General features: G+C 38.4%; 2 protein-coding genes across 3 annotated transcripts in view; one reads left to right on the top strand and one right to left on the bottom strand.

Annotated features, from left to right (window-relative positions):
- Positions 1–363: 363 nt before the first annotated feature.
- The window catches only part of LOC115422025 (DNA (cytosine-5)-methyltransferase 3B-like), a 47,479-nt gene continuing 29,456 nt past the window's right edge, over positions 364–18,386 (top strand). The window contains exon 1 of the mRNA XM_030138065.1: positions 364–681. Within this exon, the coding sequence (XP_029993925.1) occupies positions 647–681 (35 nt within the window). The 5' untranslated portion in view covers positions 364–646. The remainder of the gene's footprint in view (positions 682–18,386) is intronic.
- On the bottom strand, positions 10,386–13,202 carry LOC115422590 (tripartite motif-containing protein 16-like). 2 transcript variants are annotated; one of them, XM_030138976.1, is made up of 2 exons: positions 12,711–13,197; positions 10,386–12,431 (listed from the first exon to the last, which is right to left on the bottom strand). In XM_030138976.1, exons 1-2 carry the CDS (start codon positions 13,119–13,121, stop codon positions 11,382–11,384), a joined length of 1,461 nt encoding a protein of 486 aa, XP_029994836.1. In that variant the 5' UTR covers positions 13,122–13,197; the 3' UTR covers positions 10,386–11,381. The 2 variants fall into 2 exon arrangements, with proteins under 2 accessions (XP_029994836.1, XP_029994834.1); XM_030138974.1 differs by having other exon boundaries at positions 10,386–13,202.

Here is an 18,386-nt window from a genome sequence, read left to right as displayed (position 1 = left end):
GTTCAAGTGTTTTATTTGGAGATTTTAACGCGTCACGCGGTGAGTTTTTGGGGTATTTTGTCTAATTCATCGATGGGTGCGTTCAGGTACTAACCAAAAAAGTGCGTCTTGAGTAAAAATCTTTCATCTGACATGACTTAAAATGACTTAATGGATGTTTTATTGACTGTTCTCGTGTATTATTCATGACTTTAATCGTCTGTCTCGTGCACAGTTGTGGGTTCTGTTTTTACGCACACATTGTGAGGCTCTCGTGCGCTGAATTTCGTAAATTTCCAAATCTCTGACATTGACTCTTCGCTCTTAAACTCGTCGGTGCGCGCGGATCCGCTCCCCTCGGTGGTTTCCTGGTTCTCTCCGGGTTTCTGGACCCTGGAGGTGCGGGTTTTAACCGGCTCCACTTCCTCCTCGGGTTTTAACCGGTTTTGCCGTCGTCGCGCGTCGGTGATTTACGACCACCAAAGGCTGGCGTTAAATGAAGGGGCGTGCACGAACAAATACACGTGCACGCAGGCCGATCCCACTCATTCACCTTTTCTGAAGAGAGCGTGTGGCAGGAGGCGTGCACGTGCGCCGGGACTTGGGAGGGGAGGAGTCATGCGCGAGGGAATGCAGAAGGGTCACGAGAGCTGAGCGTGTACAGGTGATGAACGGGAACTGCAGCCGCGTGGACGCATTCAGGTCAGAGGTCAATGGGACACAGAGACAGAAAATATAAGACAAGTACGGTTTAAAGTGTAAACAATGAGCAGGAACATGTATTTATGTGTAAATGTCCTCCTGAGACCCAGGAAAGGGAAAGTTTGAGCTTTTTCACATTAAACAATTTTCTTAATCGGAAACTGCATAGTGCAACCGTTTTTTCTACGGAAGAGGATTAGGGCCACTGGAAAAAAATATTAAATTAAGGTCCAATATATTTTTCTATTAGTATTCTGAAATTGAAGTCAGAATTCTGAGAAAAAAAGTCAGTATTCAGACGTTTTTTTTTTTTTTCTCGCAAAATCCTGACTTCAATTTCAGAACAATAATAAAAAAAAACAAAAAAAACCAGTCAGAATTCTGAGATTAAAGTCATAATTCTGACTTTTTTCTCAGAATAATAATAATAATAAAAAAAAAGAAATCGGACCTTATTTTTCCCCCAGTGGCCCTAATCACTCGTCTGTATTTTTCAGATACATTTCAAAAAATAATTTTTATTTATTTATTTTTTAATGGAATGTCCTTTGCGATCGACAGCATTTTTTAACCCATAAATACCCAAACATCCACTGGCGTCTAAGATCATTTACTGATCTAAAATGTTTAATACCTGTTGATTCACTAATCCTGTCAATACATGGAAATACTTGGTGTAAAATACAGTTCTTCATCTTTTCATGGTCATCAGATATGACCCATTTGGATGTTCAGTGGCTCCATAGTTACCATGGAAACACCATCATCTTCTACAACATTTATTCACCAGTAAAATCCATGGAGTTGGATCAATGACAGTGGATGGAGACACTGGGTTTATGTTCAATTAACGATGTATTTTACTAAAAAGTCATGTTTTCTTTAGTTTTCTCTGTTTTTGATGTAATAACCTGTAACGATATCTCACAGTTTTTATTGGAAATATACATGATCAGTGAATTAAATACAGGAAAATATCAGATTTATACTTAAAAATGCAAAATACAGAGGATAATATTAGAATCAATAGTGATAAATCATTAAGAAAGGTTAAAAATGGAGAAAAAAATCGTTTGGGAACAGACACAAAAGTAGCACTGGGTCTTTATGGGTTAAGTAAAAATGTGAAACTTTTGTCCACTACAGAGGGCAAAAATGCATAGCTGAGTCTCAGGAGGTTATCAGTAATTCTTAATTCATGAGCATTAACATGAGGAAAACCCAGACTCAGCAAGAGTTTGCACAAGAAAAGGTGGAAAACATGTTACGGTTATAAAGATCTTTAACCCTTAGATTCACGAGGGTCTAGACCCTTCACTCATCAATAAATGGGTCAAAATCTATGTGTTTTTATGCCACTTCTGTGATTTTAAAAATAATCATTTGTATTATATTTTGGTCCACAAATGAATGACTTCTTGTTTAAAATGTTTTTAAATTTTTGATTTAATTTTTTTTTTTTTTTTTAAAGAATTTAACCCCTTTTTTTTTCAATATTCTAAAAATTTGAAAAGCAGATGTGAGTATATACAGTTTAGTAGTGCGTTGACCCATGACGATCCACAGGTTCTAGATGTGGTGGTTTTTATGCTGTTGTGTATTTGTGCATGCTGTACCGCATTTGTCCAGCAGTCAGCGCCAAAGTGTTCTGGCCATAGCAACGTGATTGTGAGGCTATTGTATTCAAAATTAGTAATATCTCCAAAAATATTGGTCCTATCAGCTTACTGTTTTCGCTAGTCTGTTCCTTGACCAAAAATACATAAGTATGATAAACTGGAGCAGTCAGCTGTGTACAGATTTAGTGTGAAACCCTGGACACACACACACACACACACACACACACACACACACACACACACTCACACAAAGGCCACTTGGCTTTTATAATATCAATGTGTTTTTATGCCACTTTTATCATGTTGTCATGTTAAAAATAATCATTTAACCAGTGTTATTGCTGTAACACAGATTAGACAGAAATAGAATGGCCCTCATTTTGTTTGTATTGACATCGACATGGACCACAGACTTTTACACAGGACTGAACAGGACGGTTTATTGAATTGTACTATTCCCGGTAGCACCTGAAGGCAGCATCAGACTTTTACACAGGACTGAACATAATGGTTTAATGCGACTCACTGCCGTCCTGTGTCTGGACCCGCTGAACTCCTGTCCGTCTGATCGCAGCCTCCTCAGAACAGTCTGTCACCGCGTTACAGCGAGGGGGGGGGGGTGATCCGGAGGGGGACATTAACGGGTCGGGTCTGACCGGGGACTGGGTCACAGTAAGAACCAGACTGACCTTACTAGTGTGTGATCACATATGGACCCGGGGTCTCCTGTTGTGTCCCGGTGGTTCCGTTGATCCAGATCCAGCCCCCCCCCTTTTGTGGCTGTTAATGGAATCATCTGCAGACCGCCTTTAAACTCATTGTAATTTTAACAACTAATAACTCAAAAAGTATTGGTCTTATATTTCTTTAGTAGGCTGTATGTGTAAGAAAACTCAGTCACAACCTGCCTGTTATTGCACTTGGTTCTGAATCATTGACGGGGCTGTCCCCCCAGATTCAGCAGAAGTAGGGATGTAAAAACCAGAGGAGGGGGCGTTCATCCCCCCCATCCCCCTAAATAAATTGCACCCTGGTCGTATCAATAAGCTGTTTTCACCTGTCTGAGCCTTGACCCAAAACACATAATTACTGCAAAAGGCAAAGGCTAGATCTGTCTGTTTTTTCAGTCATAAAGCAGACACACACACACACACACACACACACACACACACAGACCACTTGGCTTTTATAATGTAGATTAATAATTAATTATTGTTTTTACCCCTGTTAGAGAGGAAGCACCTGAATTCAGCATGTCCACATACTTTTGTCCATATAAAGTAGTTTAAATGTAAATGCACCTGCTGAAGCCCTTTGGTGAAGTCAGTAGTAGTTTAGTTTTCAGTTTTTATGATGAAAACCTCTGTTTAATCTGTTCTCGTTCATAATGAAACAGAAACATCCACATTTCACCTGGTGTTTTATTTGTGCGTTCTTCTCTATTTTCTGTTTTTGACTCATGTTGGAAGAGTGTTGTCGCTCTGCAACTCAATAGATGATTTACTGTAAAACCCTGCAACCCCCCCACCACCCACCCACACACACACACACACACACACACACACACACACACACACACACACACACAGATGGGTGGTGGTGAGGGGGGGTGGTGGGGTGCAATGGGCGACAGAGGAGACAATGTATAAACTGTAGAAGGGGCCATAAAGTACATGACAGACGAGGAATGCAGCCCCCAGAGACCCTGAGGAGTGACCCCACCCCCCACCCCCCACCCCCTCGGCACTCACAGTGAAAAAATCCCTAATCTCCAACCACCAGACACTACTTTGATGTGGAGCCCCCCCCCTTCCATCCCGCCCCCCACCTTGGTCCTCAGTGTCCCCTTTTCCTGGGCCCCTCACTCTCTGAACTCCGGGCTTTAATTCATGCTGCTGCTCTCCCAAACCTCGAACATGGACGCTCAGAAACGTGGACGCAGAGACGCATTTTCAGACGATGTATGGCATGTAGGGCGTCACTGAGGGGGGGTCAAAGGTGAGGGGGAATGGGGTGGGGCTTGACTTCCTGTTTGACCTCGGATAAGTGAGTGACGTGACTCATCTGGACGTTTAATATGACCTAGGTGGACGTTAAAACCGAAATAAGTGAACGTCACCTGTTAAAGGGGTGAGTCACATGATCCTCGGGTCAAAGGCCATTAAACAAACCTAACTTTAGCGGCTGTTGTGGTGCAGACACAGTAGCATCAGGAAGTATGGAAATATAAGAGGCTTATTTTGAGTTTTCAGGCAGATCTTGGTCAAAGTTGAAGTTCAGTGTGTATTTATTGTAAGGGTGTGAATCTTTTACTATGTCATGATTCGATTCAATTCCGATTTTTGGGGTTACGATTCGATTCAAAATCGATTTTCAATTTAAAACGATTTTCGATTCAAAACGATTCTGGATTCAAAATGATTTTATTCATAATGGTTTCTGCTTCAGTCTATAGGTGTGTAAAGGATCCTCATGATCTACTCCAGTCTGCTTTGCAAGACAGAATGACAAATGCACACATTCAAATGTCCTTTACACATTTATTAAATTTGAAACATTTATCCAGGCTTGGTAGGGAGTCTGGTGAGGCACAGCAGTGTGCGTTGGTTTTCCTCTGGTGTCTGACCGTGTCACCATGTCCTTAAGCTCTGGGTGATGCAGCTGACAGACTGAGCTCATGAAATTGTGTTGTATGTGACGCCAGTTTATTGCATGTGGTGTGCTATACGTACGCATTTTCATCCTTCCACGTGTTATTGAACGCCATTTGATGGTGTGTCAATGTACTGGCTGCTAATCGCCAACTCTAACCGCTAATCGTGCTAGCCGCTAATTGCTAACCGCTAACCCTACCTCCTCCATTAGTTTTCTTTGTTTTGGTGCTTACTGCGCATGTGTATGTTCCAGAACCGGCTGCGTGATGACATTAGGACGTCCTGCGCACAAAACGGAGGCAAACTGCTGGCGGATTTGTTTTATTTTTTAAAAGCGATTGTGGGACATTTTAAATCGATTCTGAATCTTAGTAAATGAGAATCACGATTTTTATATGAATTGATTTTTTGGAACACCCCTAATTTATTGGTGTATATTTATGGTCGGTGTGTATTTATTGGTGTATATCTATGATCAGTGTGTATTTATTGGTATACTGTATATTTATGGTTCATGTGTATTTATTGGTGTATATGTTATATGCTCATGGTTGTTGTTATATGTTGATGTATATCTATGGTTGTTGTATATCAGTGGTTGTTGTATATGTATTTTGTATATTCATAGTTATATATATATATATATGTTCGTTGTGCACGTGCGGTCAGTGTGAGTCCAGGATGCACCTGTTTTTCTTTTCCATCTGGTTCCTTTTGTTCTGATCCTCTTTGTGCTAAAGTGAACAGAGCTTTATCATATACAGATTTATGTGCAGGATGTATGAGCGTACACACAGGGTGGATTTTATAAACAGTGTTCAGACGGTACCTCTGCAGATCTGCACATGTAAACGCAGTATTAATGAACTTATTAATTATTGCTGTTCGTTTTGTCCATTAAATGATGGAACATGTTTATTTCATTATAAAATTTGTTTATGTTTGGTCATGTATTCATTATTTCGACAAAAATATATGACGTGCCATTTTCATAAATAGAGTCTTTAGGTCTTATAGCAAGAAAACAGCAGATTAAAATCAAGATACTGTCTATAATACTGAAGAAAATTATATGAAAACAGAGGAAACAGAACATAAATGAACTGTCTCCATCCACTGTCATTTATCAAACTACATAGGTTTAATATTTTTTCTTCATTTTTGTTGAGTTTTTGGCTTATTTTGTTCACGTTGCTTATTATTTTTGTTGATTTATTATTCATTTTTGTTTATTTTATTGATCACTGTGACTGTTTTTGATCATTTTGTTGCTTATTTTTTCCACTTTATTTATTGTTTTGTTAATTTTTTTATTCATTTTTGTTCATTTGATTTATTATTTAATATGCATAAACAAAGTATCTCAACTGTCATTGATCCAATTCCATGGGTTTTACTGGTGAATCAATGTTGTAGAAGATGACGGTGTTTCCACGGTAACTACGGAGCCTCTGAACATCCAAATGGGTCATATTTGATGACCATGAAAAGGTGAATAGCTGAATTTTACACCAATCATTTACATGTATTGATAGGATTAGTGGATCAGAAGTTATTAAATATTTTAGATCAGTTGATGGTTTTGGATGCCAGTGGATAATTAGATCTTTATGGGTTACGATATTCATTTCACAGTGATGTTGGAGAGCAGATTGACTTTAAATGAGATGACAAACTAATAAAACCGAGGTTAAAAGTCAAATATTGAGCTAATTCAATACCGTGAATGAAGGCGGTCGTATCAGAGCTAGTTCCTGCGTCTTCGGTGCAGGTTTGGAATGTCTCTATGGTTCGTCCAGATGAACCTGACAGTTTCTCTGCTCAGACCTGTTTGGTGAAACCACCGCTGACCTTCACCTTCCTGAAACCCAACACTAATCCTTCACCTGGTTGGAGGCGGAGACACCACGGACTGAACCCACGTCTCCAAACCCGGCCCGTTGTGGATCTATTTACCTCAGGTTGTGTATGAACATGTCGGATCAACTGAAGACACCGGAGCCGCTGTCTTCTGTCCTTTCACTTCCTTCACTTCCTGCTGTTCTTTCATAACTAACTAGTCCAGGTATAGTTTAATTCAACCTGAGAATCCCCTAAAAAAGCAAAAAACATTGTCGGTTGGATCTGTTCATCAACCACAGCTGTAGTCTCTGGATGAAAATGATGCGAGTTTCATTGCGTCTTACTGTATTTCCCAGATAAAAACAAGTATTTGCACTGATGTATTGTGCAAGTTTTCACATAATTTTTTTTTGTCCAGATGTGTGATGAAAATCATACGCTGTTTAATGTTTTCACCAATTTTTGTCGTATTTTCATCTCCATTTTTTCCCAACTTTAATCAAAAAACAACCTTTAGCCTTTTAACATCTGCTCTTTTCTGGGCAGTATGAGTGTTATTAAGCTTCATTTGAAAGGAAACATGTTCTAGTTTCTGTATCGAAGGAGTCGTGCATTTAAGTGTGTTTAAGAGTGTATTTAATCACTGATGTGAATATTTTTTGTCATGACATGTTGGTCTGTGTGATCCAGACTTGGTGTAAACTGTTACTGTGACTGACAATTCCTGTGTTTTTAATCCATAAAGACCCAAATATCCATCATCGACCAAAACCATCTACTGATCTAAGCTGTTTAATATCTGTTGATCCATTAAGTCTATCAATACATGTCAATATCTGGTGTAAAATACAGTTCTTTGTCTTTTCATGGTCATCAGATATGACCTATTTGGACGTTCAGAGGCTCCATAGTTACCATGGAAACACCATCATCTTCTACAACATTGATTCACCAGTAAAACCCATGGAGCTGGATCAATGACAGTGGATGGACACACTGGGTTTATGTTCAGTAAAGGGTATTTTTGCTGAAAAAGTCACTTTTTTCTTTAGTTTTCATTGTTTTGATGTAATAACCATCGAATTTACTCTGAGCTTTTATGAACATCTGCATGATCAGTGAATTAAATATAGGAAAATGCATGATTTTAACTGAAAAATATGAAATACAAAGGATAATATTGTAATAAATGGTGATGAATCTTCTACAACATTGATTCACCAGTAAAACCCATGGAGTTAGATAAACGGCAGTGGATGGAGACACTTGGTTTATATAGTAAGTAGCAAATAAAATGAACAAAAAGGAATAAAAAGGTGTTGTTTTTTTTTTAAAAATTACAAATAATAAATAATGTGGGAAAAAATTCACAATAGGTTAACTAAAATGAAGTAAAAAGACTAAAATAACCAACAAAATTAACAGAAAGTCAAATGAACAAATAAAATGAGCAAACTAAAAAAATAGAATGAAACTAAATTAAAATGAACCAAAAAAAAAATGAATGAGAAAATTCCCAAAAATAATAAATAACATGGCTTAATTTTTCACTTGTTTTTGTTTACATTTTTACTGGTATAAAACCTCAGTAAATTAATGCCGTACATCTCATTTTATCTGAACAAAAGGGTTAAACTAAGACATGTTAAGGTCAAAGGGAGGCCACCTTGGGTTATAGAAGCTGTTTCTAACATCAAAATAAAGTTTTTCTTGCTGTTCATACTTCACATATATCAGATTGGATCTAAATACAGGCAAGTGCATATGTGTGGACATTAGAACTTTAACAAACTAACAAACAGAATGTTGGAGCAGGACTGTAGTTGACCGTACGGTGTCCAAACGGTAACATCTGAAATAGCAACTGTTTACATTAACACTTAGAACTCAGAGACACAACCATTTATTTTTTCTCCTTTATTAATATTTTTATGCACAAATCAACCTTTTTCCCATAAACTTCACCTTTATGTGATGATTGATCATTAATTCATAATTACATCATGTCTCATATTTACAACATCAGCATTTTGTAAGTTATTTAACCAAGTCACACCTCAGGCTTTAAGGAAGATGGTGGACGTCTGTCTACTGAATTGGATCATCCAACACTTGGAGCCTGTTTACATGACCATAAAAATCCAATAACTGTTAGTAATAAGATAATGGTAATAATCAGATATGATGCGTTTACATGCACTTCAGAAATAATCGAAAAACCGTGTTTCCATGTTTCAGTCCATTAATGGATTTTTTTCGGGGTTTGTACATACGTAGTGACGATAGAATCAAACTTCAGCTCAGTTTGACTCAATCTGTTCTGTTTTCTGTGATTTTTATTTTTTTTTTTTTAATGCATACACAGATTTAAAAGAATGAAATAAATCAGATTAACGGGTGTACATGCTGTATTTGAATTTGGCCACAGTAGTTTTTGGGCTCTTTTTTTTTTTTTTTTTTAATTAGTCCAGCTGCTTTTTGACACCTGTTTAAAGCAGTTCCATGGTCAAAACTCAGTAAAAACACAGTAAAAAAAAATAAATAAAGGAAAATCACCACAACACTGGAAAAATCAGTAAAAACTAAAAAACACAAGGAAACAGTGTTAAAAAAAAAAAAAAAAGCCCAGGCCGTCCATTTTTTTTAGTGAGTTGGTCTCACTCACTGCTCTGTGTTTTACCCCCCATTCCACAGGGGATGGGGGGTGAACTGAGCATGCTCAGATGTCTATGGAAAGAACAAGGTCTATTCTATCAGCACAATTTGAAATTTTTCCGTTGAGTAAACGGTTGAATTTTTATGAATATTCAAAATAAATCATACATCAGAACAATCACCACAGACACGTCAGGGGTTAAAGTGTTAATCATCTCCACTTCTAGTGTTGTCTACAAATGCATGTCCATGTATTTGTATTTGAACCTCGTCAGTCCACACTTCCTCTTTAGGAAACAGGAAGGAACCCTAGGTTTGAACAAAACTCCTCCAAAGTAGAAAAACGGTGCCACTTTCTTTGACTTTTTAAAAAGTACAGATGTGATGAAAGTCTTGTTCTGTCGTCCTCCGTTAATGACAGCTCTGTGAACAGTGAAAATGGCGTCTATAAACAGATAACTGGCTGCTTACAGTGGCAGATCTGCAAAAGTTTATGAGGGGTGTTAAAGGAGTGGCAAGAGGTCTAGGCAGGGCGGCATTAGACGTCCTCAGTGCAGTTTATGAAAACCCCCTGTATTTAAAAGCAGTCGACAAAAGATCCACTGAAACACTGTAAAACTATTTATTGTATCATTATCCTTTCTAAGAAAACAAAGACAGTACTTAGGCTTAAATGAAACAGGATTTTCAAAATGAGTACAGAAAAAGAACTTAAAATACAGCACAGGATGGTATGGGCTGTCTCTTTTAAAAGAGTTTAAGATGTCACTTTTGGCAAGTATTAACCTCCTCAGACCCAGCTATGGGTTTTCTGTCCACATTTGTGGACAAGGGTTTCACAACTTTATACAAAAAAAAAAGAAAAGAAAGCTGTCCACCACAAAGGACATTCCATAAGAATTTTAAAAACTCCATCTGAAAAAACTGTTGCATCATGATGTTTCCAATATAGGCACTTATTTAATACAAAGCAAAAAAAAGCTTGTACTTTGCTGACATTTCCTGGGTCTTAGGAGGTTAATGCATGTATTGAACTGTGCCCGTTCGTCACCTTTAGCATACATTCAATTCATTATACAGTTACTTTAACTTTAATTTTGTGTGTTAAAATATCATTTGGGGAAACGGACTCCTCCTGCAGAAAGACGCCTAAAATTATATTTACAATTAAAACTGGGCGGGGCAGCTAGGGTGGCAAAGCTCTACGGTAGGGGGTGGCAGTTACCCCACCCCCACCCCTGGCTGGTTGTAGGGCTGCAGCTATCGATTCTTTTTGAAGTTGAGTATTCTAATAAGTATTTCAACAATTAATCAAGTAATTGGATTTCATCATCAAGACTCATTATTATCGACTACAACAAATGCATCGCCTCCGTTCTACCCAGTGCTGCTGTGTTTCTCAGTTAATAATCATGTTAAATAAGCTAATGTTATGCTGCTGTTGAGTGGAAGACAGGCATTTACCTTGTGCTGGCTTCAGATGTGGACTTACACACATTTCACAAGATTCTCTTTTTTTTTAACTTTGAAGTCATCCCAAACTTTGGGCGTCGTTTGCCTTTTGTGGACAGTCTCCTTGCTCTCTTCCATAGAAACAACTTTCGTGCGTCACTGTTTACAGTCTGTGTAAAACACAATCCCCAGGACAGAACGCAAATGACTACTTTAACTAAATGAATAATTAAATGAATACTTGAGGCAAAAAAAAAAAAAAAATTTGAGGATTTTTTGTACTCGAGTTGCTGGAGTACTCATTGCAGCTCTACCTGGTTGATAGTCAGATAGTGTTGACTATTAGAGTCCTCTGAAAACAGTCTAAATGTTATCAAATCTGAATTGTGAGTTCAGGAAACAAAGTTGATCTGTTCTTCTGTCGTGTGGTTTAGAGTCAGATACAAAAAGATCGATCTGATCCAAGTAAAGGATGAGTTTACTGGAGTTGAGGAAAGTATGCAGTGTCTCTACTGCCCCAAAGATAAAGTCCAGCATGCAGGGGCTGAGTGAATGTGCCCTGGACTCTGTGGATTAGAGTCATAGTGTCAGAGACGCTGTAGAAGGACAGAATACCTGCAGTGTGATCCAGGTACACTCCGATTCTGGAGGAAACTGGACCTGGGACCAAAGACTGGACATGGTTATGACGAAATGCAGGAGCGTTATTGTCACAATGTAAAGCCCAAGATTTGTCATTGTATCCAAATGCACATTCCGTAGAGCCTCCTTTTCTCTTAATATCCTTATATGCGACTCCGACTCGAACGTTCGTCCCCCTCCACTCCACTTCCCAGTAACATCGACCAGTCAGACTCTCTGTGCTCAGGACCTGACAAAAGTTACTGAATCTGTCTGGATGATCATGATAGTTCTGTGATTGATGTGTTGCTCTTTTATTCTCCCCAGACAGTGACAGACTGTCATTCACTGTGTTTGGATCTAGTGTGATTTTACGTGAAAATTGTAAGAATCCTGCTCTGGTCCTTGGTTCAGGTTGTAGTAAAACCTGTGGTTGAGTGATGCTCAGTGAGATGTTGGTCCATCCCTCTGTCAGACTGTGCCGTAGGTTATCTCTGAGCTCTGACACAGCTGTCGTCACATCCTCAAAGTAACTCAGAGGACGGACGTCGATGCCAGATGAGTCTGGATCTTCACTGAGTTCAGACACTGATGGATACTGGTGTAAAAACTGGTTGTGGTCGTGTGTGTGTGACAGTTTATCCATCTCTTCGTCTTTCCTCCTCAGCTCAGTGATCTCCTGCTCCAGCTTCGACTCCAGCTCTTTGACTCGACTCACTTCCGTTTCCTGCTGGGATCTGATCTGCTTCTTCACATCACACCTTCTTTCCTCCATCAGTCGAATCTGCTCAGTCAGGATCCTGTCGCTCTTTTCCACTGCTTCATCAGCAGAGCGACTGATGATATCCACCTCCTGTTGAAGCACCTTCACATCTTTCTGTTTGTCTTTGATTCTCTGCTGGATTTTCTGTCGACTCACCTCCAGCTCTGTCTGCTTGTCAGTCCTTTCTGCAGCAGATGTGACTGTATCGTGGCCTTTATGTTCTTCCACAGAGCAGACATAACAGATACACTGACCATCAGTGCGGCAGAACATCTTCATCACCTCATCATGATGAGGGCAGATGTTCTCCTGGAGCTTCTGGGATGGATCCATCAGCTTGTGTTTCTTTAACGGAGCCACATCATAATGACGTTGAAGGTGTTTGTCGCAGTAAGAAGCCAAACACACCAGACATGACTTGACGGCTTTCAGTTTCCTCCCAGTGCACACATCACAGGCCACATCTTCAGCTCCAGCGTAGCAGTGATCAGCTGCAGCAGCTCCAAGTCCAGTCTTCTTCAACTGTTCCACTAAAACTGCCATCATAGTGTTTTTCACCAGGACAGGCCTGGGTGTGAAGGTCTGTCTGCACTGAGGGCAGCTGTGGAGGTTCTTCCCGTCCTCTCCATCCCAGTGGGTTTGAATACAGCTCATACAGTAGCTGTGTCCACAGGGAACAGTCACCGGATCCTTCAGTAGATCCAAACAGATCGAACAAGAAATTGTTTCCTGATCCAACTCAACTCCTTTCTGCTCCATTTCTGCTTCGTGTCTCAGTGACTGGTTAAGTTTCACTTTGAGTGAAAGCAGTTTGAGCTCTGATCTGTTCATCATGTGCAGTGTTTCCTGTCTGCTGTGTGGAGCCACGTCATGTTGGCTCCGCCCACCTGAAAACTGTCAGATCTACAGGGGAGGAGTGGAGGTCATGTATGGACAGAGTGGAGCTGCTGTGTTTGTTTTGACACAGAGTTGAAACAGCTTCTCTCACCCAGAGGAACTAGTTCTGTCATAAATACAGTCAGAGCTTGACATGAACTGTTTTGTTCATCAGCTGCTGTGGGTCGTGGTTTTAAGATACTGTCCCCTCATTATTTTCACCTCAGATTAAAATTAGAAATTACATTTTAGATGATTAAAGTTGACAAAGGCCTGTTCAAATGTACTTGAACTACATTTATGAGCCTTGTAAATCTAAGTGACCACTGTACAAAAAACACTACGGATCAATATTTAACTCTGACAAGGGTGTGTTTGAAGCTCTTTATGATGATGATATGCAGAATGTTCAGACGAAGGCATGAAAAGAGGAGCTGGTGGTGCAGGGAAGTAGGAAAGTAACTGAAAACAAATCAGAAAAAACACAACCCTTCTGCTGCCTTCCACATCCACATCCCATAGATGAAGGCAGAGGAATGGGGTCAGATTGATCCCAAGGAATACACAAGGGTTTTAAACACACCGCCTGACCAAAAAACAAGTCACCACCTGGATTTAATGAAGCAAATGGGTATGAGCCTCCTGTTGGATAATTACTGCATGGGCCGTTATCTTGCAGCTAGAAACATGTTACTTCACCCCAAATGATGCAACGAGTAGCTTCTCATTTCTTAAACAACTATTTCAAAGACACATCCTGTGGGCGTGAAAAAGATGTTAGTCTGTTTGAGAAGGCTCAGATCATTGGCAACAAACAGAGAAAACATCTAAGGAGATTGCAGAAACTACTAAAATTAGGTTAAGAACTGTCCAACGCACAGGAGGGGGGTGGGGTTATTTGCATTTAAAGGGCCAGCGCTCCAAACCACGTTTCTGGTGTCATTACTCAGAAACAGGGTTGCAGATGGACCTGTGGAGTTGAATGAATGAAGAATTCAGACCCAATTCAGACCACAGGGAAATGTTGGAAAATGCATAATTTTTAGTTTGTTAGTTTAGTTTTATTTGGAGCACATAGAATCATCAGATAACACAGAACCATACAACATTGTCAGACTAAATTTTTTGGCACTTAGAAAATAGAAATAGAATAGAAAGCCTTTTATTGTCGTTATACAAGTATAACGAGATGTCAAGCTTCACCATCATGTGCACACAAAAGTAAGCAAGTTGCAATATATACAGTAAGACTAATATACAAACAATAAAATTAAACACTAAAGACTATAAGAATTAACATAAACTGTACAGTAAAACTAATATAAACTACTGGCTATTAATCTCACAAAAATAAATTGTGCCTCAGGCATGTGCAAACCCTGGAGGTGGATAGGCACAGCAACAGGTATGGGCATAAAGTGGCTAGAGTGACTGGTATGAATAGAGGTAGCAAGGCATTATAACACTTATTTGCAGTATTTAGGTAGCTAGATAACAGATCAACTATCTTAGTCTGGCAATGATAATCTGCAGATACAGTTTGACAGATAGTATTATGATTGCAGTGGCATAAGGTGCAAAGGTTTTCAGTGAAATATAAAAATAAATAGGATAAGTGGTAGTAATATATACATTGCTGACAGACTGGCTGTCTTTGGAGGTAGTGCAGTAAACAGTTTTGTGACATTCCACTAGTACAGTGGAAGTTCTAGATGAGTCTCAAGCAAGCAATCAAGTCAGTTCCTTATTGTAGATTGAAAAGGAGTGGGAAAAAGTATAACTTATAAACCCTCCCTTTTTACAAACTAATAATTAAATCAATTCTGCTTCCTTTGCTTTGTTAACAGATTTTTTTTCTGTATATTTTTCCAATAACACAAAACATCCGTACAAACCATTCACATACACTTTTTTAGTCACCTCACACACAATCAGATTTGTATAATCAGCTGTTTTTAATATAAACTATAATATTTACATGCACTTTAAATATTTACTACAGGGATGTCCAGTCCTGGTCCTCGAGGGCCGGTGTCCTGCATGTTTTAGATGTTTCCCTCTTCCAACACACTGGCTTCTGCAGAGCTTGATGATACGCTTATTGTTTGAATCAGGTGTGTTGGAAGAGGGATACATCAAAAACATGCGGGATATCGGCCCTCCAGGACCAGGATTGGACACCCCTGATCTACCTCAGTGATTAATAAGTGTGATAATATCTCTATATATTTCATTTCACGATACTGTATCGATATTAAAAAATACTGTATCGATATTTTTAGGTATTTATTCAAATGCAGATATGGTGGAGTTTCATTTTTCATTTTTGTTTATATTTTATTTATTTTTATTTAACACTGTTTTATTAAATAATGGTTATTTGAGGCATCCTAAAATCACTTTTTACTGTCTGACAGGCAGATGTTAGTTCCTTTTCTGGGATTGCACAAAAATAATGTTCTGATGTGAGTTCTGAACTAATAGAATATGAACATTTGAACAGGATCTTAAACTTTAATGTCTGTAAAACATAACTTAACTTTGAACACAGGAACATTTTGTGATATAACATCAGATCCTAGAAATGTGTTTAGTATTTGTGCATATTTCTGGTGTAATTCAATTCTTCAAGGAAATAATTATTAAAAAAAAAAAAAAAGAAACAAACAAAAAATTGCCTTTTTAACAGTATCATGATATATCGTAATATATTGTATTGTCATCCTAGTATTATTATTTGTATCGTATCGCCAGATTCTTGCCAATACACACCCGTACTTCTAATCATGATAGTCTGTATTCATTCATTACTATAATATCGTATTTTTATGCATTCTTCTTTATTATAGCTAGAGATACACTTATTCAGATAATGTCCTATATTTTGTTATTATAGTGGATTTATACATTCTTTTAAATGCACAAACTGAAGATGTTTTACAGTAATATTTCCATTTAAAAAAGAAAAATATCACTCCTTTACAGAATGTGATCTTTTTTTTTGGTGGCGACTTTTTTTTGGGCCAGGTGGTGTTTTACTTAGCAGAAGCACTTCAGTGTAGGTGAACGTTTAGCTGAGAAGTAAAACTGCCATTTATAGAAACTTACAGACATGAAGTAATGGAGTGAAAACCTCAGTAAAGTTTACGACCAGAAGCTAAAACTAAACTTTTTCTAGAGAAGTCTGTAGCATCCCCAGCTGAATGATGGTCTTACTCCAACTGATGGATGTGGATACTAATGTTGATATTGATGAGGGCAGTTGTCCTAAATGTGTCAGCAGTTTTTCTCTAACTCACACAGTGGCTCTTTGAACAGATCCTCAACCTCCACTGTTCCCGCTGGTATTCTCCGTCTGGGTACGCATCCGCCAGCACCTGGAAAACAGATGGAATGTACGCAGAGGACGGACACTGCGTCTGTATCCGTCTATGTCTTTAACGTTACTTTTATCACCGTCATTTATTTAGTTACATCTCCACACTGCTGATATTACTCCTCCTCGTACCTGCCGCACTGAACTGTGAATGTCACGCTGCCGTAAGTGGTATCGGTGCGGTTGTATCGGAGTACCTTTACGAGTACTAGTGCACATGCTGGGTACTGGACCTAATACCCAATACTGGTATCGGTATCGGTGCATCCCTATTCTCCACTGCAAAGAAAGCATTCACACACTAGTACATTTTTGCTGCACAACAAAATAATGGCATTTTCTTTTGTGCAGTTCTGCAATTTGTGTGTAGTTCTGTAAATCAAGGTTAAAATAGTTTTGGATTTTCATTATAGTTTAGTTTTATTTAGTTTTGACTTTTTTTTTCTCTAATTCAGTTAGTTTAATTAGTTTTTAGAGCAGGTTTGCTAGTTTTTATTAGTTGTCGTTTTTTCTGAATGCTTAGTTTTAGTTTAGTTTAGTTTTAGTATTAGTTTCAGTTTTTTCATATATTTTATCTTCCTCACCATCCTATTCAAAGAAATAAGTGAGGTTACCCTGGACACTTTATTTGGGGGTGGGGTTAGGGCGGCTCTGACTGAGCACAGACACAAACATATGTACAGTACCATGGATACATTCCCTATAGCAGGTTGGAGGGGGTAATGTAGGTGGGGGTGCGATCCATACACATTGTCACTTACGTGAAAACGAAACAGAAACTTTCCATACTTTCACCGTTGGCCTCCCGACTTTTACACCTCTCTTATACCGATGAAATTTTCACGTTCTATCCTATATCAACATTGACAAAGACGAAAACTAAGGGTATTTTATCCATAATTTTTATACGTTTTAGTTAGTTTTGTAAGCACACAATAGAGTTTCAGTTAGTTATTTTTTTTCTCTTAATTTGAGTTTTTATTTATTTCAGTTAACAAAAATGTTTTTTCAATTTCAGTTTTCGTCATTTCGTTCGTTTTCACTAATGATAATAACCTTGCTGTAAATGCACCAAAACACTGGTTTATTCTCAACATATTCCATGCAAACTAATCCTAAAGAGCTTCTTAAACAGTCACTACTTTGAGGTAAAACATATAGGGATATGTTTTGGCTCAAGACAATTTTTGTTTTTCTATTTCTGTTCTAAAATGGTTCTTTAGATAATAAAGGTTTAGATTCAATGACATCAGTTGAATCTATATTTTCATGACTCTGTTTCCTCTGTTGCCTCTGTCAGCTCTGAGATAATCCAGCACTAGTTGCTTTTCATTTCATTAACCCTCAAATTGTGCAAATATAACTTGCGCATAAAAATTTGCCTAATGGAAAAACGACAATTTCGCCAAAAGTCTCATTTTTCGATTAAAAGTTTTTGAGCTGGCAAGAGGTGGTTTCTCGGGCGTAGCACAAATGGTATATCACGCAAAACTGCAATGGAAAGACCTTTTTTTGCAACTAGAGTCAGGTGAATTAAAAAAACAGATGTTGACATACATTACAACAAACGAAAAAGAAGAAGAAACATGTCGCAGTATGTTTATGCATTTGGCAGACGCTTTTTTCCAAAGCGACTTACAGGGGAAAACCAATCAAATCACTCAATCAGTCAAATTTTATTTATATAGCGCCAGATCACAAAAAGTTATCTCATGACACTTTATATATAGAGTTGGTCAAAACCAGACTCTAAGCCAATTTACAGAAACCCAACAGAAAAAGTATGTGTGGACACACCAGGAACCCAATCATTTTTTAATTTAGTATGAGTTAGAGGGGTAATATAT

The sequence above is a fragment of the Sphaeramia orbicularis genome, chromosome 7 (assembly GCF_902148855.1).
Source record: "Sphaeramia orbicularis chromosome 7, fSphaOr1.1, whole genome shotgun sequence".
In the NCBI taxonomy this organism is placed as follows: Eukaryota; Metazoa; Chordata; class Actinopteri; order Kurtiformes; family Apogonidae; genus Sphaeramia; species Sphaeramia orbicularis.
The sequence above is the reverse complement of the archived record's forward strand: the minus strand, read 5'-3'. Positions and strand labels throughout refer to the sequence as shown.

What these genes read in the sequence shown, in the direction of transcription:
- LOC115422590 (XM_030138974.1), bottom strand. Translation starts at nt 13,121, where the DNA reads ATGATGAACAGATCAGAGCTCAAACTGCTTTCACTCAAAGTGAAACTT.